The sequence below is a fragment of the Schistocerca serialis genome, chromosome 6, assembly GCF_023864345.2.
Source record: "Schistocerca serialis cubense isolate TAMUIC-IGC-003099 chromosome 6, iqSchSeri2.2, whole genome shotgun sequence".
Classification (NCBI taxonomy): Eukaryota; Metazoa; Arthropoda; class Insecta; order Orthoptera; family Acrididae; genus Schistocerca; species Schistocerca serialis.
This window is the reverse complement of record NC_064643.1, coordinates 334871174-334897065: the sequence shown is the minus strand read 5'-3', so window position 1 is coordinate 334897065 and position 25892 is coordinate 334871174. Positions and strand designations below refer to the sequence as shown.

Here is a 25892-nt window from a genome sequence, read left to right as displayed (position 1 = left end):
GTGCATTGCAAAGGGTACTTCCCATTACACCAATTATTAGGATTTCTTGCTCTTCCATTCATGTATGGAGCACAGGAAGAATAATAGTTTGAATGCTACTGTGTTGGAGTAATTGTTCTGATCTTGTCCTCAAGATACCTGTGTGAGCGATACATTAGGGGTTGTAGTATATTCCTAAAGTAGTCATTTAAAGCTGGTTCTTGAAACTTTGTGAATAGACTTTCTTGTGGTAGTTTATCTGTCTTCAAGAATCCTCCAGTTCAGTTCCTTCGGTATCTCTGTGACACTCTCACATGGATTAAAGAAACCTGTGACCATTCATGCTGCCCTTCTGTGTAAACACTCAATATCCTTCATTAGTCCTATCTGGTACGGGTCCCACACACTTGAGCAATATTCTAGAACAAGTCCCACGAGTGATTTGAAAGCAATCTCCTTTGTCGACTGATTGCACTTCACCGGTATTCTACCAATAAACCAAAGTCTACCACCTGCTTTACCCAAGATTGAATCTATGAGATCATTCCATTTCATGTCCCTAAAAAGTGATACACCCAGGTATTAGTATGAGTTGGCCAATTCCAACAGTGACTCATTGGTATTATAGTCACAGGATCCTTAATTCGAGCAGTTAGTTCATGAGCCCACACAATTCGTAAACGGTTTTGAAAACACACTTGACCTCTTGGCAACAAATAATCCTGAGTTAATAACGAGCCTCAAAACGGATACACCCCCCAGGGGGTCCACAACTCTTTTGTGGACACGTGCGTAGCGAGCACGGGACCCCGAGCTAATGTGGCCCTCCTTCCTTTCCGGGCTGCATACCTTCCCTTCCCTTCCCTTTCCGCATCCCTCCCCGTCCCCTATCTTCGCCCCCCCCCCCCTCACCTCTGGCTCTTTCCTTCCCTTTCTCCCCCTCTGGGAGTATGGTTTGTGCCTACGTCCGGAGACGGACGCTCGGAACTGTTCCAAATTCCTTGCTTTTACACTTGCAAGTCCTCGTCCTTCCTCTGTCCTTCTCTTTTCCTTCCCTCTTCTCCTTGCCCTTTTCTCCGCTGCGGCGTTTGAGACCCCCTTTTCTTTCCTTTCCCTTTCTCTTTTTTCCTCCCTGTGCGTGTCTGAAGGCCGACCCACACACTTCCATGCGTAGCCGGTGACGGGGTAACACGTAATTTCCCGCCCCGGGTAGACAGGTAGGACACGTACGTACCCCCTGGTAACGGCCAGGCCCAGGGAGGGGTGATTACCCGAGCTGATACCTTCCGAAAGTGCCGATTGGTCCCTCCGTCCGTTTGTTGGGAGGTGTGACCTGAGGTGTGAACAATCACCTAAGGCGGGTGTGCCCTCGGTGAGGGCCCCCACAAGGGAGGAGCGCGCCATCGGAGACGCCGGTAATCATGGGGGATTCTTCCGCAATGGTTTCCTCACCTTCCACTATGTCTGCTCACAAACGTAAGTTCACTGAGTCTCAGCCACAGACGGTTCTTCCATCGTTGCCACAGTTCCTTGTTGTTTATCGGTCTGACGAAGGTCACGACTTTTCCACGGTCAACCCTTTCATTATTCAGAAAGGTGTCGACGCAATTGCGGGTCCTGTAAAGTCTTGTTCCAGATTACGGATTGGCACCCTGTTGTTAGAAACACACAGTGCCCTCCAGGCTCAAAAATTGCTGCGTACTTCTCTGCTCCACACGTTCCCTGTCCGGGTGGAAACGCACCGTACCTTAAATTCCTCGCGTGGAGTCGTTTATACACGCTCCCTCGATGGATTGTCTGACGAAGAAATTCAGCACTATCTGTCTGACCAGGGCGTCACGGCTGTTCATCGGGTTATGAAAAGGGTTGACTCGAACATCATTCCAACCCGCACTGTCTTCTTGACATTTGACAAAGTTCAACTCCCATCAAAAATCAAAGCAGGCTATGAGATAATTTCCGTTCGCCCTTATGTCCCAAACCCTACGCGTTGCTATCGATGTCAGCGGTTCAATCACACCAGCCAGTCCTGTTCCAATCCGGCCAAATGTGTTACGTGTGGCAAGGATGCCCATGAAGGTGCTTGTCCACCTCCATCCCCTCGCTGCATCAACTGTATGGGTGACCACGCTGCTTCCTCTCGAGATTGCCCCGTTTTTAAGGACGAAAAGCTGATCCAGGAAATAACAGTGAAGGAAAAGGTGTCGACCTTTGCTGCTCGAAAGTTACTCGCCAGTCGACAGCCCACCGTGCCTCAGAAAGGACAATACAGCACTGTCCTTGCTTCTCCTCGGCCAACAAAGGAGGCGGCCACGCAGACTTGCGACCTCACATTTAGTACCACGGTCGTCAGATCGGCCAGCGCAAAGATCGCCCGTTCAACCTCACCTCTTTCGCCTGCCCACTCTATGGCTCACCCTTCGTCGGTTTCTGCTAAATCTCGAGCCCAAAAGTCAGACGCCAAGTCTTCGAAAAAAGAGCATTCTCGTGAAGAGTTTTTAAGTACTGCAACTTCACAACCATCGGTTCCTCCTTCATCTAAACATACCTCCAAGAAGGCTACGAAGAAACACAGTTCCTCTCCTTCTCCGCCAAGGCGTGTCCCATCTACAGCACCACCTGGCGGAAATCGCCCTCGGCCATCTTCTGTGTCGCCGAGGCACACTGCTGGTGGCCGGTCAACTGGCTGATCGTTGGTGGCAGGAGCTGCTCCTGACCAACCTATGATCAGGATCTTCTGCCTTCGACTGAACGCCATTCCATGCTGTCGGTCGCAAGCTCTGAGCAGTCGTTGAGTTGACAGCACCCTTGGTCACGTTCCTCCATTTTCTGTTCACCCTATGTCCATTATCCACTGGAATATCCGTGGCATTCGCGCCAATCGGGAGGAATTGTCGATCCTCTTACGATCCTACTCGCCGGTCATCTTCTGTCTTCAGGAAACAAAGCTGCGTCCCCATGACCGCTTTGTTCTCCCTCATTTTCAGTCCGTCCGATATGACCTCCCCTCTGTTGAAGGCACTCCAGCCCATGGAGGACTCATGATTCTGCTCCATGATACTCTCCATTATCACCCAATCCCCTTAAACACTTCCTTCCAAGCTGTCGCCGTCCGTCTTTCCCTTTCTGGATACACGTTCTCTCTTTGTACGGTATACATTCCATCGTCTACACCAATGGCACGAGCTGATCTCCTTCATCTTCTTGATCAGCTTCCACCCCCCTATTTGTTGGTTGGGGACTTCAATGCCCACCACCCGCTTTGGGGATCTCCACATCCTTGTCCACGTGGCTCACTATTGCTAGACGTCTTCCACCAAGCGGATCTAGTCTGCCTCAACACTGGGGTCCCCACATTTTTGTCTGCCTCCACGGCAACTTTATCCCATTTGGACCTTGCGGTCGGTACTGTTCCGCTAGCTCGGCGCTTCGAATGGTTCGCCCTTGATGATACACACTCGAGTGACCACTTTCCATGTGTTCTTCGACTGCAGCCTCAACTGCCATATATGCGCTCGCGACGCTGGAAGTTTGCCCAAGCCGATTGGACACTTTTTTCGTCTCTAGCGACATTAGATGACCGTCGCTTTCCCAGCGTCGACGATGAGGTCACACATTTTACCGACGTTATTCTCACAGCTGCGGAACGTTCAATACCACGCACCTCCGAATTGCCCCGGCGCCCTCCAGTTCCTTGGTGGAACGAGGCATGCCGTGACGCAATACGTGAGCGGCGACGTGCTCTTCGCATTTTCCGTCACCATCCAACTTTGGCCAACTGTATCCGATATAGGCAGCTCCGTGCGCGATGCCGTCGCGTCATCCGCGATAGCAAGAAGGCAAGCTGGAAATACTTTATTAGCTCATTTAACACCTTCACTCCCTCCTCGGAAGTTTGGAGTCGGCTTCGACGGTTCTCAGGCGCGCCTAGTTTCTCCCCGGTCTCTGGGCTCACTGTCGCGCATGATACCTTAGTGGACCCCGTCGCAATTTCTAACTCATTGGGTCAGCACTTTGCTGAGATTTCGAGCTCTTGAAATTACCCGCCAGCGTTTGTCCCGAAGAAACGTGCAGCGGAAGTGCGACCTCTTGCTTTCTCCTCTCAAAATCGCGAAAGCTACAATACTGTTTTCTCCATGCGCGAACTCCAACATGCACTCTCTTCTTCTCGCTCCTCCGCCCCAGGACCGGATGGTATCCATGTCCAAATGTTGCTGCATTTATCAACCCATAGCCTGCGTTACCTCCTTCGCCTTTATAATCGAATTTGGACCGACAGTACCTTTCCCAGGCGATGGCGGGAAGCTATTGTCGTTCCCGTTCCGAAACCTGGAAAGGACAAACATCTCCCCTCTAGCTATCGCCCCATTTCTCTCACGAGTAGTGTCTGTAAGGTTTTGGAGCGTATGGTGAATTACCGTTTAGCTTGGTGGCTGGAGTCCCGCAGTCTTTTAACACCAGCCCAATGCGGATTCCGAAAGCATCGTTCTGCCGTTGACCATCTTGTTGCTCTCTCCACTTATATCATGAACAATTTTCTCCGGAAACGCCAAACGGTAGCAATATTTTTTGATCTGGAGAGAGCATACGATACCTGTTGGAGGACAGGCATCCTCCGCACACTGTTCTCTTGGGGCTTTCGAGGCCGGCTGCCCCTTTTTCTTCGCGAATTTATGGCAGAGCGCACATTTAGGGTGCGGGTGAACACTACTCTCTCCCGTACTTTCTCCCAAGAAAACGGGGTACCCCAGGGCTCCGTGCTGAGTGTTGTACTGTTTGCCATCGCCATTAATCCAATTATGGATTGTCTCCTTCCTGATGTCTCAGGCTCCCTCTTTGTGGACGATTTTGCGATCTACTACAGCTCTCAACGGACCAGCCTTCTTGAAAGACGTCTTCAAGGATGTCTCGATCGCCTCCACTCGTGGAGCATCGAAACCGGCTTCCGTTTCTCACCCAGTAAGACCGTTTGTGTTAATTTTTGGCGACGTAAGGAGTTTCTTCCGCCCTCCTTACATCTAGGTCCTGTCAACCTTCCGTTTTCCGACGTCGCTAAATTCTTGGGTCTTAAGTTTGACAGAAAACTGTGCTGGTCCTCCCACGTTTCCTATCTTTCGGCTCGCTGTCTGCGTTCCCTTAACACCCTCCGTGTCCTGAATGGTACCTCTTGGGGAGCGGACCGAGTGGTCCTTCTCCGCCTCTATCGCGCCTTAGTGCGCTCGAAATTGGATTATGGAAGCATAGTCTACTCCTCTGCTCGGCCGTCTATTCTTCGGCGTCTCGACTCTATCCACCACCGCGGATTACGTTTAGTGTCTGGAGCTTTTTACACCAGCCCTGTGGAAAGCCTTTATGCTGAGACTGCTGAACCTCCGCTGTCCAATCGGCGGGCAGTCCTTCTGAGTCGTTATGCTAGCCATCTGTCTTCCATGCCTGCTAATCCAGCCCATAACCTTTTTTTCGACGCCTCCTTTGATGTCGGGTATGCAGGCCGCTCCTCCTCCCTACTACCCCCGGGAGTCCGCTTCCGTCAACTGCTCCATTCTCTTTCCTTCCGCTTTCCTAAAACCTTCTTGACAACTTGGGGTACAGCACCGCCTTGGCTCCGTCCCCGGATCGACTTGCTCAGAGACCTATGTCAATTTCCCAAGGATGGTACCCCTACACTTGTTTACCGTCGGGCATTTGCTGCTCTATGTGCACAAATGACGGAAGCCACATTTATTTACACCGATGGCTCGAAAACATCGTTAGGTGTAGGGAGTGCCTATATTGTTGGCGACACCCCAAATCACTTTCGGCTTCCCGACCAGTGTTCGGTTTATACTGCGGAGCTTTACGCTGTTCTCCAGGCTGTCCACTACATCCGCCGCCATCAGCGGATACAGTACGTAATCTGCTCAGATTCTCTCAGCTCTCTCCTAAGTCTCCAAGCTCTTTACCCTGTGCACCCTCTGGTCCACCGGATTCAGGACTGTCTGCACTTGCTCCACCTGGGGGGCGTCTCAGTGGCGTTCCTCTGGCTCCCGGGACACGCTGGTATCTGTGGAAATGAGGCGGCCGATATAGCGGCCAAGGCTGCAGTCTCTCTTCCTCGGCCAGCTATTCAGTCTCTTCCGTTTACCGATCTACGGAGCGGTTTATGTCGCCAAGTTGCTCATTTATGGCATGCACATTGGTCAACACTTCCCCACAATAAATTGCGGGAAGTGAAAGCCCTTCCTTGCGCTTGGACCTCTTCCTCCCGAACGCGTCGTCGGGAGGAGGTAATTTTAGCTCGACTCCGGATAGGGCACTGTCTTTTTAGTCATCGACATCTTTTAACCGGCGATCCTCCCCCACTCTGTCCCCACTGCTCTCAGCTGTGGACGGTAAGACACCTTTTAATTGAATGCCCCTATTTTAATCCGTTACGCTCCCGTCTACAGCTATCGCCTGATCTATCGTCGATTTTAGCAGATGACACGCGCTCAGCTGACCGCGTTCTACAGTTTATTAGTGCCAGTGAAATGACGTCAGTCATTTGAAGCTTTTTTTGGGGGACAACCAACCCCTTTCTATAGCGGATTTTTAAGCATTCCTTCTGCCTTTAGTTTCTCAAATTTTATGACTTTGTTCCCATTGCTGCTGATTTTAAATTTCGTTTTTTTCCTGTTTTCTACGTCACGGGCTGGGCGCTAATGACCATAGAAGTTTTGCGCCACACAAAAAAAAAAAAAAAAAAAAAAAAAAAAAAAAAAAAAAAAAAAAAACGGATACAGCGGTTAGTGAACACAGAGTTGTCATAGCGACAAAGCCTCCAAAAATAAACGGAAAATATACCTATTCAAAAAAGGAGATAAAAATTCACTTGACACCTTCCTGAGAGACAATCTCCACTCCTTCCAAATTAATAATATAAGTGTAGACCACATGTGGCTTGAATTCAAAGAAATAGTATCAGCAGCAATTGAGAGATTTATACCAAATAAATTAACAAATGATGGGGCTGATCCTCCTTGGTACATAAAACGGGTTAGAAGACTGTTGCAGAGGCAATGAAACAAACATGCCAAATTTAAACAGACGCAAAATCCCCAAGATGGCAATCTTTTACAGAGGCTCTAAATTTAATGCGCACTTCAATGCAAGATGCTTGTAACAGTTTCTACAACGAAACTTTGTCTCGAAACTTGACAGAAAATCCAGAGAGATTCTGGTCGTATGTGAAGTATGTTAGCGGCAAGAAGCAATCAGTGCCTTCTCTGCATGATAGCAATGGAGATACTATCGATGGCAGTGCTGCCAAAGCAGTTACTAAACACAGCCTTGTGAAATGCCTTCACAAAAGACGACGAAGTTAATACTCCATAACTCAAATCGAGAACAGCTGCCAACGTGAGTAATGCAGAAGTAAATATCCTCAGAGTAGTGAAGCAACTTAAATCACTTAATAAAAGCAAGTCTCCTGGCCCAGACTGTATACCAATTAGGTTCCTTTCTACATCTACATCTACATCTATACTCCGCGAGCCACCTTACGGTGTGTGGCGGAGGGTACTTATTGTACCACTATCTGATCCCCCCTTCCCTGTTCCATTCACGAATTGTGCGTGGGAAGAACGACTGCTTGTAAGTCTCCGTATTTGCTCTAATTTCTCGGATCTTTTCGTTGTGATCATTACGCGAGATATATGTGGGCGGTAGTAATATGTTGCCCATCTCTTCCCGGAATGTGCTCTCTCGTAATTTCGATAATAAACCTCTCCGTATTGCGTAACGCCTTTCTTGAAGTGTCCGCCACTGGAGCTTGTTCAGCATCTCCGTAACGCTCTCGCGCTGACTAAATGTCCCCATGACGAATCGCGCTGCTTTTCGCTGGATCATGTCTATCTCTTCTATTAATCCAACCTGGTAAGGGCCCCATACTGATGAGCAATACTCAAGAATCGGACGAACAAGCGTTTTGTAAGCTACTTCTTTCGTCGATGAGTCACATTTTCTTAGAATTCTTCCTATGAATCTCAACCTGGCGCCTGCTTTTCCCACTATTTGTTTTATGTGATCATTCCACTTCAGATCGCTCCGGATAGTAACTCCTAAGTATTTTACGGTCGTTACCGCTTCCAATGATTTACCACCTATGGCATAATCGTACTGGAATGGATTTCTGCCCCTATGTATGCGCATTATATTACATTTATCTACGTTTAGGGAAAGCTGCCAGCTGTCGCACCATGCATTAATCCTCTGCAGGTCCTCCTGGAGTACGTACGAGTCTTCTGATGTTGCTACTTTCTTGTAGACAACCGTGTCATCTGCAAATAGCCTCACGGAGCTACCGATGTTGTCAACTAAGTCATTTATGTATATTGTAAACAATAAAGGTCCTATCACGCTTCCCTGCGGTACTCCCGAAATTACCTCTACATCTGCAGATTTTGAACCGTTAAGAATGACATGTTGTGTTCTTTCTTCTAGGAAATCCTGAATCCAATCACAAACCTGGTCCGATATTCCGTAAGCTCGTATTTTTTTCACTAAACGTAAGTGCGGAACCATATCAAATGCCTTCCTGAAGTCCAGGAATACGGCATCAATCTGCTCGCCAGTGTCTACGGCACTGTGAATTTCTTGGGCAAATAGGGCGAGCTGAGTTTCACATGATCTCTGTTTGCGGAATCCATGTTGGTTATGATGAAGGAGATTTGTATTATCTAAGAACGTCATAATACGAGAACACAAAACATGTTCCATTATTCTACAACAGATTGACGTAAGCGAAATAGGCCTATAATTATTCACATCTGATTTATGACCTTTCTTGAAAATGGGAACGACCTGCGCTTTCTTCCAGTCGCTAGGTACTTTACGTTCTTCCAGCGATCTACGATAAATTGCTGATAGAAAGGGGGCAAGTTCTTTAGCATAATCACTGTAGAATCTTAAGGGTATCTCGTCTGGTCCGGATGCTTTTCCGCTACTAAGTGATAGCAGTTGTTTTTCAATTCCGATATCGTTTATTTCAATATTTTCCATTTTGGCGTCCGTGCGACGGCTGAAGTCAGGGACCGTGTTACGATTTTCCGCAGTGAAACGGTTTCGGAACACTGAATTCAGTATTTCTGCCTTTCTTCGGTCGTCCTCTGTTTCGGTGCCATCGTGGTCAACGAGTGACTGAATAGGGGATTTAGATCCGCTTACCGATTTTACATATGACCAAAACTTTTTAGGGTTCTTGTTTAGATTGTTTGCCAATGTTTTATGTTCGAATTCGTTGAATGCTTCTCTCATTGCTCTCTTTACGCTCTTTTTCGCTTCGTTCAGCTTTTCCTTATCAGCTATGATTCGACTACTCTTAAACCTATGATGAAGCTTTCTTTGTTTCCGTAGTACCTTTCGTACATGATTGTTATACTACGGTGGATCTTTCCCCTCGCTTTGGACCTTAGTCGGTACGAACTTATCTAAGGCTTACTGGACGATGTTTCTGAATTTTTTCCATTTTTGTTCCACATCCTCTTCCTCAGAAATGAACGTTTGATGGTGGTCACTCAGATATTCTGCGATTTGTGCCCTATCACTCTTGTTAAGCAAATATATTTTCCTTCCTTTCTTGGCATTTCTTATTACACTTGTAGTCATTGATGCAACCACTGACTTATGATCACTGATACCCTCTTCTACATTCACGGAGTCGAAAAGTTCCGGTCTATTTGTTGCTATGAAGTCTAAAACGTTAGCTTCACGAGTTGGTTCTCTAACTATCTGCTCGAAGTAATTCTCGGACAAGGCAGTCAGGATAATGTCACAAGAGTCTCTGTCCCTGGCTCCAGTTCTGATTGTGTGACTATCCCATTCTATACCTGGTAGATTGAAGTCTCCCCCTATTACAATAGTATGATCACGAAACTTCTTCACGACGTTCTGCAGGTTCTCTCTGAGGCGCTCAACTACTATGGTTGCTGATGCAGGTGGTCTATAGAAGCATCCGACTATCATATCTGACCCACCTTTGATACTTAACTTAACCCAGATTATTTCGCATTCGCTAATAACTTCACTGGATATTATTGAATTCTTTACTGCTATAAATACTCCTCCACCATTGGCGTTTATCCTATCCTTGCGGTATCTATTCCATTCTGTGTCTAGGATTTCGTTACTGTTCACTTCCGGTTTTAACCAACTTTCCGTTCCTAATACTATATGCGCACTATTTCCTTCAATAAGAGATACTAGTTCAGGAACCTTGCCCTGGATACTCCTGCAGTTTACCAATATTATGTTAACTTTTCCTGTTTTTGGTCTCTGAGGACGGACGTTCTTTATCAACGATGATAATGTCCTCTCTGGTAAGCCGTCAGGTATTTTATCGTTTCGCCCAAGGGGGGTCCCTCTAACCTAAAAAACCCCCGTGTGCACGCCACACGTACTCTGCTACCCTAGTAGCTGCTTCCAGTGTGTAGTGCACGCCTGACCTGTCTAGGGGGGCCCTACAGTTCTCCACCCAATAACGGAGGTCGATGAATTTGCAACCATTATAGTCGCAGAGTCGTCTGAGCCTCTGGTTTAGACCCTCCACACGGCTCCAAACCAGAGGACCGCGATCGACTCTGGGCACTATGCTGCAGATATTAAGCTCAGCTTGCACTCCGCGTGCGATGCTGGTTGTCTTCACCAAATCAGCCAGCCGCCGGAAGGAACCAAGGATGGCCTCAGAACCCAAGCGGCAGGCGTCATTCATTCCGACATGTGCTACTATCTGCAGCCGGTCACACCCAGTGCGTTCAATAGCTGCCGGAAGGGCCTCCTCCACATTACGGACGAGACCCCCCGGCAAGCACACAGAGTGCACACTGGCATTCTTCCCCGACCTACCCGCTATTTTCCTGAGGGGCTCCATAACCCGCCTAACGTTGGAGCTCCCTATAACTAATAGGCCCGCCCTCTGTGACTGTCGGGACCTTGCCGGAGAATCGGCCACTGGCCCAACAGGCAAGGCATCCTGTGGTGGCTCGGAAACGATGTCATCACCACTAGGAAGCACCCCGTACCTGTTGGAAAGGGGTAAGGCAGCTGCCACGCGGCCAGATCCCACCTTCGCCTTTCGGCCAGGCACGCGCGAGCCCACCACTGTCCGCCATTCACCCTGGAGTGATGGCTGACCGGTAAGATGCTCACTGCCAGAAGACGCAGCGACATCAGGGGTTCCATGTGATTCCAAGGCCACCGAAGTAGGCATAGGTCTCACCACAGTTGCCCCAACGCCACTACGAGCCGACGCCTGCGCCTCGAGCTCGATGAGCCTAACAGACAAAGCCTCCACCTGCCCCCGAAGAGTGGCCAATTCTCCTTGCGTCCGCTCACAACCACCACAGTCCCTACACATGACTATGTTTACCCTACTCTATACGGTGACAAATTCCCAAGATAATCTTCTGATGAGCTACTCTGATAATCAAGAAACACTCACTGAAATACGAGACGCGAAAACTACGCTAGGTTTTCCCAGAAAAACTATTTAAAAGCTAAGCGCAGCAAATAAGTACAAAAACGCTTTATACAAACAGTACTCGCTGCTGCTGGTGCTCTCGCTCTGGCTGTCACAAGACAACTGCTGATTCAAGTGACTAGTGGCTAACGGCCGCGAAACAAACAAAAGACGGTTTTAGGGCGCTTTCTGTTCTAAACGATCAAGAAAACACTAAGAAATCTAACACGAAAACTACGTAAAGTTTTATCAAGAACTGTTAGTTACTATGCAGAGCAGATAAACACAAATAGAATCCCTTCCTTAGTGGAAGGTCGTAAACAAAATGCAAAATAAACGCTTTATACAAACAGTACTCGCTGCTGCTGGTGCTCTCGCATACTTTAGGAGTATGCTGATGCATTAGCTCCATACTTAACAATCATATACAACCATTCGCTCAACAAAAGATCCATACGCAAAGACTGGAAAGTTGCACAGATCACACCAATATTCGAGAAAGGTAGTAAGAGTAATCCACTAAATTACAAGCCCATATCATTAACGTCGATGTGCAGCAGGATTTTGGAACATACATTGTGTTCAAACATTATGAATTACCCCGAAGAAAACTGTCTATTGACAAACAGTCGACATGGGTTTAGGAAACATTGTTCCTGTGAAACACAACTATCTCCTTATTCACATGAAGTGTTGAGTGAGCGCTATTGACAAGGGATTTTAGATCGATTCCATATTTCTGGATTTCCGGAAGGCTTTTGACACGATACCACACAAGCGGCTCGTAGTGAAATTGCGTGCTTATGGAATATCGTGTTAGTTATGTGACTGGATTTGTGATTTCCTGTCAGAGAGGTCACAGTTCGTAGTAATTGATGGAAAGTCATCTAGTAAAACAGATGTGATTTCTGGCATTCCACAAGGTAGTGTTATAGGCCCTTTGCTGTTCCTTATCTATATTAACAATTTGGGAGACAACCTGAGCAGCCGTATTAGGTTGTTTGCAGATGACGCTGTCATTTATCTACTAATAAAGTCATCAGACGATCAAAAAAAAATTGCAAAATGATTTAGGGAAGATATCTGAATGGTGCAAAAATTGACAGTTGACCCTAAATAACGAAAAGTGTGAGGTCATCCACAAGAGTGCTAAAAGGAATTCACTAAACTTCGGTTACACGATAAATCGGTCTAATCTAAAAGCTGTAAATTCAACTAAATACCTAGGTATTACAATTACGAACAACTTAAATTGGAAGGAACACACAGAAAATGTGGGGAAGGCTAACCAAAGACTGCGTTTTAAGGCAGGACACTTCGAAAATGTAACAGAGCTACTAAGGAGACTTCCACACTAAACTTGTCTGTCCTCTTTTAGAATTCTGCTGCACGGTGTGGGATCCTTACCAGATAGGACTGACAGAGTACATAGAAAAAGTTCAAAGAAGGTCAGCATGTTTTGTATTATAGGGGAGAGAGTGTCGCAGAAATGATACAGGATTTGGGCTGGACATCATTAAAAGAATCTTCGCACGAAATTCCAATCACCAACTTCCTCGTCCGAATGCATAAATATTTTTTTGACACCGACCTACATAGGGAGACACTATCACCATGATAAAATAAGGGAAATCAGAGCTCGTACGGAAAGATATAGATGTTCATTCTTTCCGCATGCTATAAGAGATTGGAATAATAGAGAAATGTGAAGGTGGTTTGATGAACCCTCTTCCAGGCACTTAAATGTAATTTGCAGAGTATCCATGTAGATGTAGATGTATCTTTTTTCCTTTTGTGGAATGCAGAATTTTACATTTATGGTCATTTAGAGCAATTTGCCAATGTCTACACCATGTTGAAATCTTACCAAGATCTGAATGAATATTTATGCAACCTCTCTCAGATAGTACTTCATTATAGATAACTGCATCATCTGCAAAAAGCCTGATTTTTACTAGTAATATTGTCTGCAGGGTCATTAATATAAAATGTGAACAGCAAGGGTTCCAACAGACTTCCCAGGGACACACCTGAAATCACTTCATCTGATGATTACTCTCCATCCAAGATAAAATGCTGTGTCCTCCTTGTCGAAAAGTCCTCAGTTCACTCAAAAATTTCATGTGATAGCCCATATAATCATACTTTTGACAATAAGTATAGGTGTGGTACTGAGTCAAATGCTTTTCAGAAATAAATAAATACTGCATCTACCTGGTTGCTTTGATCTAGGGCTGTCAGTATGTCATGTGAGAAAAAGTGCGAGTTGGGTTCCACATGATCGATGTTTTCTAAATCGTGCTGGTTGGCATTGAGGAGGTCATAATGTTAAAGATACCTCATTATGTCGGAGTTCAGAATATGTTCTAAGATTCTACAACAAATCTATGTCAAGGATATTGGACAGTAGTTTTGTGGATCACTTCTACTAACCTTCTTGTAGATGAGTGTGACCTGTGCCTTTTTCCATCAGACCATGGAGCTTTATTCAATTTTAACGATTTCAGCTTTCTCTCGATGTCACTGACACTAGTGCCTATTTCATTCCTCTTTTCAGTTGGAAGAGAATTAAATTGGGGCAATTCTCCTGGGCTCTCCTTTGTAAAGGAACTTTTAAAAATGGAGTTAAGCATTTCAGCTTTTTCTTTGCTACTCTTAATTTCAGTTCCTGACTAATTTACTAGGGACTGGACAATAACTTTAGTGTCACTAACAGCCTTTACAGACAGAGCAGATTTTCTATTCTCTCCACAGCGCCTGTGTTCCACATGGTTTGCTTCAGTATGAAGCAAGCCTTGAAATAGAACCCCTTGCTGTAGTATAGTTCTTTCACCAACTCCTAGAATTTTTAGGTTCGCTCTAAAACTGTATTAGCAGGAGTTGATGGACGCCCATGTACAGAAAAAAAAAAAAAATCTGTTGCCTTGCTCATAAAACTAACGCGTCCTTCAAAGCAGTTCTGAAGCCTGACCCCTCAACAGCACTCATATTGTCACTTTGCAAATGATGTCCTTTTAGTGGTCTTCTTTAATAAACAAAAACTGTAGTCAAAGCAGTAACACCAAAAATTACATACTTTCTTTTTATTTTTTCATGTTCAGAGCTGTCAATTTTTTGGCGCAATACAGGGCTTGCTTAGCCAGAGATCGTCTAAGGAGCAATGTGAAAGTCAAATCAATCACAACTCTATAGAAGCAGATAGTCACACACTAATACATTGTTTGTGTAGAAGTCGGCTACAAGGTAGTGACAACTTCAGAACCAGCTTGTCTTGCTGTGCTGTAATTGGTTCAAAAGATGACAATGCCTTGCATTCCTTCAAAAATGGTTCTGAGCACTATGGGACTTAACATCTGTGGTCATCAGTCCCCTAGAACTTAGAACTACTTAAACCTAACTAACCTAAAGACATCACACACATCCATGCCCGAGGCAGGATTCGAACCTGCAACCGTAGCGGTCATGCAGTTCCAGACTGAAGCGCCTAGAAAGGCACAGCCACACCGGCCGGCCTGCACTCCTTCCCACCAGTTTAAAGGCATTTGTACAGTAACCTAGAAGTGATATGTTTCAGCAGCCTAGGTATAATCTTGTATATCATCACAGGTAGACAGAATGGCTGACCATGATTTACCTCCAGGAGTCAAAATTTCAAATACTGTTGTTACACACATGTAACATACACTCCTGGAAATGGAAAAAAGAACACATTGACACCGGTGTGTCAGACCCACCATACTTGCTCCGGACACTGCGAGAGGGCTGTACAAGCAGTGATCACACGCACGGCACAGCGGACACACCAGGAACCGCGGTGTTGGCCGTCGAATGGCGCTAGCTGCGCAGCATTTGTGCACCGCCGCCGTCAGTGTCAGCCAGTTTGCCGTGGCATACGGAGCTCCATCGCAGTCTTTAACACTGGTAGCATGCCGCGACAGCATGGACGTGAACCGTATGTGCAGTTGACGGACTTTGAGCGAGGGCATATAGTGGGCATGCGGGAGGCCGGGTGGACGTACCGCCGAATTGCTCAACACGTGGGGCGTGAGGTCTCCACAGTACATCGATGTTGTCGCCAGTGGTCGGCGGAAGGTGCACGTGCCCGTCAACCTGGGACTGGACCGCAGCGACGCACGGATGCACGCCAAGACCGTAGGATCCTACGCAGTGCCGTAGGGGACCGCACCGCCACTTCCCAGCAAATTAGGGACACTGTTGCTCCTGGGGTATCGGCGAGGACCATTCGCAACCGTCTCCATGAAGCTGGGCTACGGTCCCGCACACCGTTAGGCCGTCTTCCGCTCACACCCCAACATCGTGCAGCCCGCCTCCAGTGGTGTCGCGACAGACGTGAATGGAGGGACGAATGGAGATGTGTCGTATTCAGCGATGAGAGTCGCTTCTGCCTTGGTGCCAATGATGGTCGTATGCGTGTTTGGCGCCGTGCAGGTGACCGCCACAATCAGGACTGCATACGACCGAGGCACACAGGGCCAACACCCGGCATCATGGTGTGGGGAGCGATCTCCTACACTGGCCGTACACCACTGGTGATCGTCGAGGGGACACTGAATAGTGCACGGTACATCCAAACCGTCATCGAACCCATCGTTCTACCATTCCTAGACCGGCAAGGGAACTTGCTGTTCCAACAGGACAATGCACGTCCGCATGTATCCTGTGCCACCCAACGTGCTCTAGAAGGTGTAAGTCAACTACCCTGGCCAGCAAGATCTCCGGATCTGTCCCCCATTGAGCATGTTTGGGACTGGATGAAGCATCGTCTCACGTGGTCTGCACGTCCAGCACGAACGCTGGTCCAACTGAGGCGCCAGGTGGAAATGGCATGGCAAGCAGTTCCACAGGACTACATCCAGCATCTCTACGATCGTCTCCATGGGAGAATAGCAGCCTGCATTGCTGCGAAAGGTGGATATACACTGTACTAGTGCCGACATTGTGCTTGCTCTGTTGCCTGTGTCTATGTGCATGTGGTTCTGTCAGTGTGATCATGTGATGTATCTGACCCCAGGAATGTGTCAATAAAGTTTCCCCTTCCTGGGACAATGAATTCACGGTGTTCTTATTTCAATTTCCAGGAGTGTAGAAAGATGGTAATTAGCTTTTGGAATTGTTAGTTCCTTCCTCACACAGAGAAGAATGATAGGTTGGGAACGATTGCAAAGGAGAGCTCTTAACTCGGTCCTAGACTGAGAGGAGAATGACATTTAAAGTATGAAAAACAAAACTTGGCTTTGGGCTCTCAGTTCCTTCAAGAAGGAAAGAGTGATTGATTGGGGAAGGTTGGAAAGGAGAGCAGGGCACTCAACCCTAGACTGAGAGGAGGAGCAGGAGGAGGAGCAGGAGGAGGAGGAGATGTGTGGAATGGCTGATCTGTAAGTACAAATTGATACCACATAGAATATGAGATTGGAGTATCTGCTATATCTGCCCAGTTTACCAGATATCACCCACCAGCCAATGGTATTCATTTCTTTGGTTCACTGAAAAGTGTCGAAATGAAGTTCTTTATAATCCAGCACATGGGCCTGAAACCACAACAGTAGGTGCTCTCTTTCGCATGTTAACAACAAAGAAAACAAAATATGAAGTGAAGTGTTTAGGCTCTGACAAGCTGCCAAAACAAAAGTATGTCACACTAAGTGATTTTGTTGTGGCGTAATGTAATTATGTTGCTTCTGCTCACAATGAGAACACAAAACATTATCAGGTTTTCTGTTCCAACCATAATTGCACTTAGCAGATGGTTTTTACAGTGGTAAGAATTAACGAAATGGGACATGATACCTGTTTGTTCTGGATTATAAATTGGTTGATGTAAAATGTATCCTGTAGAAATTTATCTGGAACCAATACAAAACACTTTACTAAATTTGCAATAAGGTTCACAGTCATGATAAATTTCTTGAAAGAAAATTAGTTTCCTGGCAGCATATAAAAAACAGACAATACAGGAAACTAATTTCTTTCAAGGCCCTATTAAATCTTCTTTGTAAGGAATCTGTTGGTCCTTTGCTCCAAAATGGTTGAATTGGATCACAGACTGTTTTCGAAACATTGATATTTCATCATGTGTTCCGTTGTGTTCACAGCGGATCTATTGTATCTACTGATAACACAATTGTACTGATTGAGGGTAAGATCCTTACCTTACCAGACACAGCTCACATGACAGCTGAACAGTCCTATAAAAGATTCACAGCTAGCAGTTTGCCTCGCAAAGACTCATATAAGGCAATTTCAAACAAGCAAACATGACTAGTTGGCACTAGGAGGAGACATTAATGACCTTACAATAAACAAGACACCCTGCGTAAAATTCCTTAGTGTCCATCTGCATGACAAGCAGATTCATAGATAAACTAATCAAGGAACACAGTTCAGCATGTTTTGCGCTTAGAATAATCTCTTATTATGTTCAGCTGAAGTCAAGAGCAATGGTTATTTGTGGATATTTCCTCTCCCTGTTGTTTTATGGTGTCATGTTCCGGTGCAGGACGTCTAAAGAAAATAAAGTGTTTATACACAGCATAAGTGAGTAGTACAAATAGTTTGTAAAATAGATAACCATATGTCTTGCAGAAGCCTTTGGAAAGATTCTAGAAATTCTTACTCACTTAACAATACATTTACTCCTTACTGTTTCTTGTTCAGGATAATGAAAATTAGTTTCACTTGATGTGTGATTTGCACTATTAAATTTCTAGAAAGAAAAATAATTTTCATGTAAACTTTGCCTCATTGTCTAATGTTCACAGTGGAATTTTTTACTTTGGTGCTCCCATCGAATTTAATACAAGAAATTTGAGTACTACCAGTTACCGGAAAACTGAAAACATATTTTATTAGCCACTCCTCCTCCAAATTATCTGATTATCTAGGTTAAAGGATTCTTGTTAGCTTCATGGTTAATAGCAGGGTTATATTAAACTACCAATAGAAGATGAACTACAGCTATCTCATATAATGAGAATGCAGCGACTTCTGTTCCCATCCTTCCTTAACCCGAGCTTGTGTTCTCTCTCTAGTGGTCTTGACATTAGCGGAATGTTAATACCAATCTTCCTTTTTCACAAACAGAGTTAAGTAGGGTAACAAAGGTTTATTGTTACTAGAATGTACAGATTACACTTACAGAAGTTGCCTGTCTTTCGTTAATGTGTATCTTGACTAGTTCAGGGTTCCAGAAGGTTCTTTATGATGGTATGTGTGCAACAAGGTGGGTGAGTAGGTTGGACGAATGAACAGTCTGACTGGCACCTTTTTGAATGCTCTGTACTGAGGAGAACATTGTATGATAAGTTAATTTTTCTTACAAACTAGTTAGTAGTGCAATAGTCATACTCTGCTTTGAATGTGGTGGGGGCACATTTCAAAATGTGACTTTATTTTAAATTATCTGTACATCTAATTGTGAATGAAATAAACCTTAAAAATACTGATTGACTCTTCATCACAGGCATCTGTTTACTTAAATTGTATATAGTGAGACTTGAACGAATATTGGAACTTTTCCTGTCAGCAGGAATGGCAATGGCACATCAGACCGCTTGCGTGGAGCTGACGAGCCTGATGGCGACGGGGCTGAGGAGGGAGATGGTAGGTGACTACGGATGTTTCTACACAATTTGGCCTCCTTTCAGGTAGCAACTTACAGAATAGAGTGAGTGAGTGAGTGAGTGAGTGAGTGAGTGTGTGTGTGTGTGTGTGTGTGTGTGTGTGTGTGTGTGTGTGTGTGGTTTCTATGTTTGCCAGTGCACACATACACATCCTCTTGTATGTGCTATGAGTAGCAAAAAGCTCCTATTTACAGTGGAGATTTGATTAACTAGACTACTGTAATTGTTATTGTAAGTCATTCGGATAATTAAAAATAAAGATAATCGATTGTATGAAGAAAAGCAATTTTTGTATTACTACCTCTAGAAAGATATATTTCCAGGGTTAATAAGTAATGTTAGGTTTTTATTCAAACCCAACACAAATAAATTAAAACTCAGTAAAATCAAGAAAAATCAATGTTTTTACACACTAGCATATTTTTTAAAAATAACTAAAATGCCCCAACCTTAATCATGAAATAGCCAATAAAAATCAAACCATGAAAACTCCAGGTAGGAATAGCAGCAATGTAGAAAAAGACAAATTGCTACTTACCATAAAGAAGACACATCAAGTTGCAGACAGGCACAATTAAAAGGCACTTACATACAGCTTTCAGGCACAGCCTTCATCAGTAACTAACACACACACACAAGGAAGCACACTTCACGAACACACAACCGCCAACTCCAGCAGCTCGGGCCAGAATGCAACATCATGTGGGATGCAAGCAGCAATCTGGAGGAGGCAGGGAAGGGGAAGGGGTGTTGTACGGGAGGGTCAAGTGACGAACATTGTCTGGTGAAGTGCACAGGGGCTAGGATGGCAACAGGCATGAGGAGGTTGTGGGGCAGGGAGACGGGGGAACAAAGGAGCTAAAGAGGAGAGGAGTGGGGGAAAGATGGATGAATGCATTGGCAGAGGACTGAAAGTAAACAGTGTGGCAGGTGATATGGCGAGAGAGGGGGTACAAACTGGTGGGTAGAGAATATGGGAACAGTGTATTAGCGTAAGTTGAGGCCAGGATAATTATGGGAGCAGAGAATGTGTTTTAAGGATAATCCCATCTGTGCAGTTCAGAAAACCTGGCGGTGGAGGGAAGGACCAGATGGCTGGGACAGTGAAGCAGCCATTGAAATCAAGTGTGTTTTGTTCAGCTGCACATTGTTCCACAGGTTGGTCTACTTTGCTGTTTGCCACAGTTTGGCAGTGGCCATTCATCCTGGTGGACAGCTGGTTGGTAGTCGCACCAATATAAAAACCAGTGCAGTGATTGCAACAGAGTTGGTAAATGACAGGGCTGCTTTCACAGGTAGCCTGGCCCCTGATGGGGTGGAATAAACATGTGACAGGACTGGAATAGGAAGTACTGGGTGGGTGGATTTGGGTAGGTTTTGCACCTGGGTGTTCCACAAGGATATGGTCATTGTGACAGCTGGTTGGGATTGGGAGTGGCATAGAGATAGACTAGGATGTTCTGGTGGTTGTGTGGGAGACGGAGTACTACTTTAGGAGAGGTGGGAAGTACCTCGGGTGTGATGTCCCTCATTTCAGGGCATGATTATAGGTAATCAAAGTCCTGGCAAAGGATGTGGTTCAGTTGTTCTAGCCCGGGGTGGTACTAGCTGATGAAGGGGACACTCCTTTGTGGCTGGTTCTTAAGGTTGGTTGGAGGATTGGAGGTGTGGGGGAAATGGCACAGGAGATGAGTTTGCAAACTCTGTCTGGGGGACAATGCTGTCTGTGAAGACCCTGGTGAGACCTTCAGCATACTGAGCAAGGGAGTTTTTCTCATTGCAGATATGCCATCCCCATGTGGTCAGGCTGTATGGAAGGGATTTTTCAGTGCGAAATGGATGACAGCTGTCAAAATGCAGGTACTCTTGCTGGTTAGTGGGTGTAATTCCATGGTTTAGGCAGCATTTGAGAAACAGGCTGTGGGATTAGGTTTTAGCCAGGGAAACAGATACTTTCCTGAATTGCTGCAGAAAGATGGAGTAAGGGTCCATTGTGGATTGTCCATTGTGCAGGAATGATGTAAAGGAAATGGGAATGATGCAGAAATGGGCAAAATAGTTGTCGTGGTTGTGATAGGAGTTGGATAAGTGAACAGATGCATAAAGATGCTTAAAAAATACATAAAGACAAGCAGAAACCCACAAAGATACATAAACATACACGAAAATATGTGAAATCCTTTGAAACCGCATAAAAATAAATACAAATACATTAAAACGTACAGAAACGTTGATGACCATTAACAAAAGTTGCATAGGACAGGCACTGTAGTTTAATTTTGTTCAAAATATTTCATGATTTTCATTTGAAATAACAGTTTTTTTCTCTCTTCATTGCTGCTACATCAGGAATTCATTTTATCTGTAGTAATCTCAAGGTATCACTTTTTTTTTTCCTTTTGAAAACTGTTTACAGAGCTTGAAACACTTCCACATGAGATGGTCGTGCATCACTTTCTGAATCTACATTTCCTTCTGTTTCATCTACCTGCAGTTCCTGCCATTCGTTTTTCTACATTATGTTTTCAACAATTTTATCATCTAACATGTTCTGGAAGCTTGATCATTACTGTCACTCTCTCATATTATCTGCATCATGTTCCTTTCATATTTGTGTGTTTTTCATTAGCTCATTTATATCCTCCAAAACCGAATCATCTGTTTCGCTAATTGAATTTTCATGCTCCCATTTTAGTATCCATTCCAAGCTTGATTCAAAGTCTTCCTCTCAGTCAAATCCCATGTAACAATGCTCCTTTAAACTCATTTGCTTGAAAATTGCCAAAACTACTTCCGCTTTGTCTTTGATAGATAGCAGTCTACATAAAAGTTGTTTTCTATAAAGTCGTGTTATGTTTCAAAAACATTTTGATCTTTTGGTTGTATCAAGGATGTCACATTAGAATGCAAAATTTTACTGTAAATTTACGATTTTCTCTGTTGAACAGTTCAGTCGAATGATGGCTTGATGCATCATCCAGTAAAAGTAGGACTTTTCCTTGTGTACCAGTTTCAATTTGATTTTTTGATTTTTGTTTTTTATTTTATTTATTTTTTTTATTTCACAGAGAACAATGTTGCCCTAGCTCTCAATGAAAATTTCAGTGTTCATCTATGTGTTTGGTTAGTTTTTGCAAATTAAGGAAAGTCTGATATTTTTGAAGCATCTGAGGTTTCTAGATTTTCCAATGAGGAGCAGTGTATGGGTCGTGGTAGTGTTCGCTCAAACTAATATTGGTACTCTGTCTTTTCTAGTTGTATAACCTAGAACTGAACACTCCTGCTGAGAAGTTAAATATTTTTACGTAACGATTTCCAGTTTTATCTGGTTTCAGCAGCACTGCAAACAAAGTACAAGTCAGTCATTTTAGTCCAATTATTTTCTAAAATCAGCGTTAAAAGCATTTGCTACAGCTCCATCAGCCGACATTGATTCACCTTGTATTTCCAATTCATGAATTCCTCGACTAGATTTAAATCTGGTACAACAGTGTTACTTACCAATGTTGCTATTCTTATAAAAACCAACAATACCAGGCTTCTTCCAAAAGTTCATTTTTTGGTTTCTTCATCACTTTTTTAGATTTACTCCTGTCTTCACTATCACTAAGTAGCAGTTAATTTATTTTATTTATTTATTTATCCATCCACAGACAATGTAAATTTTATGGATGTTGTCAATATGTAAATACATAAAATACAGATACAGAGATACATAAACGTACACAATTGCACACATAAATAGATAATTACAGTTATTATCTTACTGATTTCACTGTTCTATTGAATATATTGCAGTAATTAATCATTAGCACAATTGTCAACAATATTTACCCATCGTTTTTCATAATCCTTTTCAGTATAAAAACACTTTAACAAATTTTATTCCGGAAGGCATGTATTTCACTTTTGTCATCGATCTCATGTGGTAGTTAATTGTATAGTTTAATTACATTATATAGCATGCTGTTTTGGGTTTATGTTTTGTTTTTTCTGTGGAGATGTAAGTGGTGGCTGTATCTGGTTCCATGTTCATATGGAGACCTGTTTTTTGGGTACTGATAAATGTCTCTTTTTTTAATGTGCATCACTGTTTGCAACATGTACTGAAGAGGAGCAGCAGCCTTTTCAGTAGTTGCAGAGGCAACAGTCTGGATGATTGACTGATCTGTCCTTGTAACACTAACCAAAATGGCCTTGCTGTTCTGGTACTGCGAACGGCTGAAAGCAAGGGAAAACTACAGCTGTAACTTTTCCTGAGGGCATGCAGATTTACTGTATGGTTAAATGATGATGGCGTCCTCTTGGATAAAATATTCCAGTGGTAAAATAGTCCTCCATTCGGATCTCCGGGCGGGGACTACTCAAGAGGATGTCATTATCAGGAGAAAGAAAACTGGCGTTCTGCAGATCGCGGTGTGGAATGTCGGATCCCTTAATTGGGCAGGTAGGCTAGAAAATTTAAAAAGGGAAATGGATAGGTTAAAGTTAGATATAGTGGGAATTAGTGAAGTTCGGTGGCAGGAGGAACAAGACTTTTGGTCAGGCGAATACAGGATTATAAATACAAAATCAAATAGGGGTAATGCAGGAGTAGGTTTAATAATGAATAAAAAAATAGGAGTGTGGGTAAGCTACTACGAACAGCATAGTGAATGCATTATTGTAGCCAAGATAGACACGAAGCCCACGCCTACTACAGTAGTACAAGTTTATATGCCAACTAGCTCTGCAGATGATGAAGAAATTGATGAAATGTATGATGAGATAAAAGAAATTATTCAGGTAGTGAAGGGAGATGAAAATTTAATAGTCATGGGTGATTGGAATTAGAGAGTAGGAAAAGGGAGAGATGGAAACATAGTAGGTGAATATGGATTGGGGCTAAGAAATTAAAGAGGAAGCCGTCTGGTAGAATTTTGCACAGAGCATAACTTAATCATAGTTAGCACTCGGTACAAGAATCATAAAAGGAGGTTGTATACATGGAAGAATCCTGGAGATACTAAAAGGTATCATATAGATTATATAATGGTAAGACAGAGATTTAGGAACCAGGTTTTAAATTGTAAGATATTTCCAGGGGCAGATGTGGACTCTGACCACAATCTGTTGGTTATGAACTGTAGATTAAAACTGAAGAAACTGCAGAAAGGTGGGAATTTAAGGAGATGGGACCTGGATAATCTGAAAGAACCAGAGGTTGTACAGGGTTTAAGGGAGAGCATAAGGGAACAATTGACAGGATGGGGGAACGAAATACGGTAGAAGAAGAATGGGTAGCTTTGAGGGATGAAATAGTGAGGGCAGCAGAGGATCAGATAGGTAAAAAGAAGAGGGCCAGTAGAAACCCTTGGGTAACAGAAGAAATACTGAATTTAATTGGTGAAAGGAGAAAATATAAAAATGCAGTAAATGAAGCAGGCAAAAATGAATACAAACGTCTCGAAAATGAGATCGACAGGAAGTGCAAAATGGCTAAGCAGGCGTAGGACAAATGTAAGGATGTAGAGGCTTATCTCACTAGGGGTAAGATACATACTGCCTACAGGAAAATTAGAGAGACCTTTGGAGAAAAGAGAGCCACTTGTATGAATATCAAGAGCTCAGATGGAAACCCAGTTCTATGCAAAGAAGGAAAAGCAGAAAGTTGGAAGGAGTATATAGAGGGTCTATACAAGGGCGATGTACTTGAGTACAACATACTGGAAATGGAAGAGGATGTAGATGAAGACGAAATGGGAGATAAGATACTGCGTGAAGAGTTTGACACAGCACTGAAAGACCTGAGTTGAAACAAGGCCCCGGGAGTAAACAACATTCCATTAGAACTACTGACAGCCTTGGGAGAGGCAGTCCTGACAAAACTCTACCATCTGGTGAGCAAGATGTATGAGACAGGTGAAATACCCTCGGGCTTCAAGAAGAATATAATAATTCCAATACCAAAGAAAGCATGTGTTGACAGATATGAAAATTACGGAACTATCAGTTTAATAAGTCACAGCTGCAAAATACTAACGCGAATTCTTTACAGACGAATGGAAAAACTGATAGAAGCCGACCTCGGGGAACATCAGTTTGGATTCCGTAGAAATGTTGGAACACGTGAGGCAATACTGACCCTACGACTTATCTTAGAAAATAGATTAAGGAAAGGCATACATACATTTCTAGCATTTGTGGACTTAGAGAAAGCTTTTGACAATGTTGATTGGAATACTCTCTTTCAAATTCTGAAAGTGGCAGGGGCAAAATACAGGGAGCGAAAGGCTATTTACAATTCGTACAGAAACCAGATGGCAGTTATAAGAGTCGAGGGGCATGAAAGGGAAGCAGTGGATGGGAAGGGAGTGAGACAGGGTTGTAGCCTATCCCCGATGTTATTCAATCTATATATTGAGCAAGCAATAAAGGATACAAAAGAAAAGTTCGGAGAAGGTGTTAAAATCCATGGAGAAGAAATAAAAACTTTGAGGTTCGCCGATGACATTGTAATTCTGTCAGAGACAGCAAAGGACTTGGAAGAGCAGCTGAAGGGAATGGACAGTGTCTTGAAAGGAGGGTACAAGATGATCAACAAAAGCAAAACGAGGATAATGGAATGTAGTAGAATTAAGTCGGGTGATGCTGAGGGAATTAGATTAGGAAATGAGACACTTAAAGTAGTAAAGGTGTTTTGCTATTTGGGGAGCAGAATAACTGATGATGGTCGAAGTAGAGAGGATATAAAATGTAGACTGGCAATGGCAAGGAAAGCGTTTCTGAAGAAGAAACATCTGTTAACATCGAGTATTGAT

At 44.1% G+C, this 25892-nt stretch overlaps 1 protein-coding gene across 6 annotated transcripts in view; it reads left to right on the top strand.

Annotated features, from left to right (window-relative positions):
- LOC126483630 (uncharacterized) overlaps positions 1–25892 on the top strand; it is a 497523-nt gene that overhangs the window by 279294 nt on the left and 192337 nt on the right. For all 6 annotated transcript variants that reach the window (XM_050106684.1, XM_050106680.1, XM_050106683.1 and 3 more), the window contains one exon: positions 18999–19072. In XM_050106684.1, coding sequence (XP_049962641.1) covers positions 18999–19072 — 74 coding nt within the window. The remainder of the gene's footprint in view (positions 1–18998; positions 19073–25892) is intronic.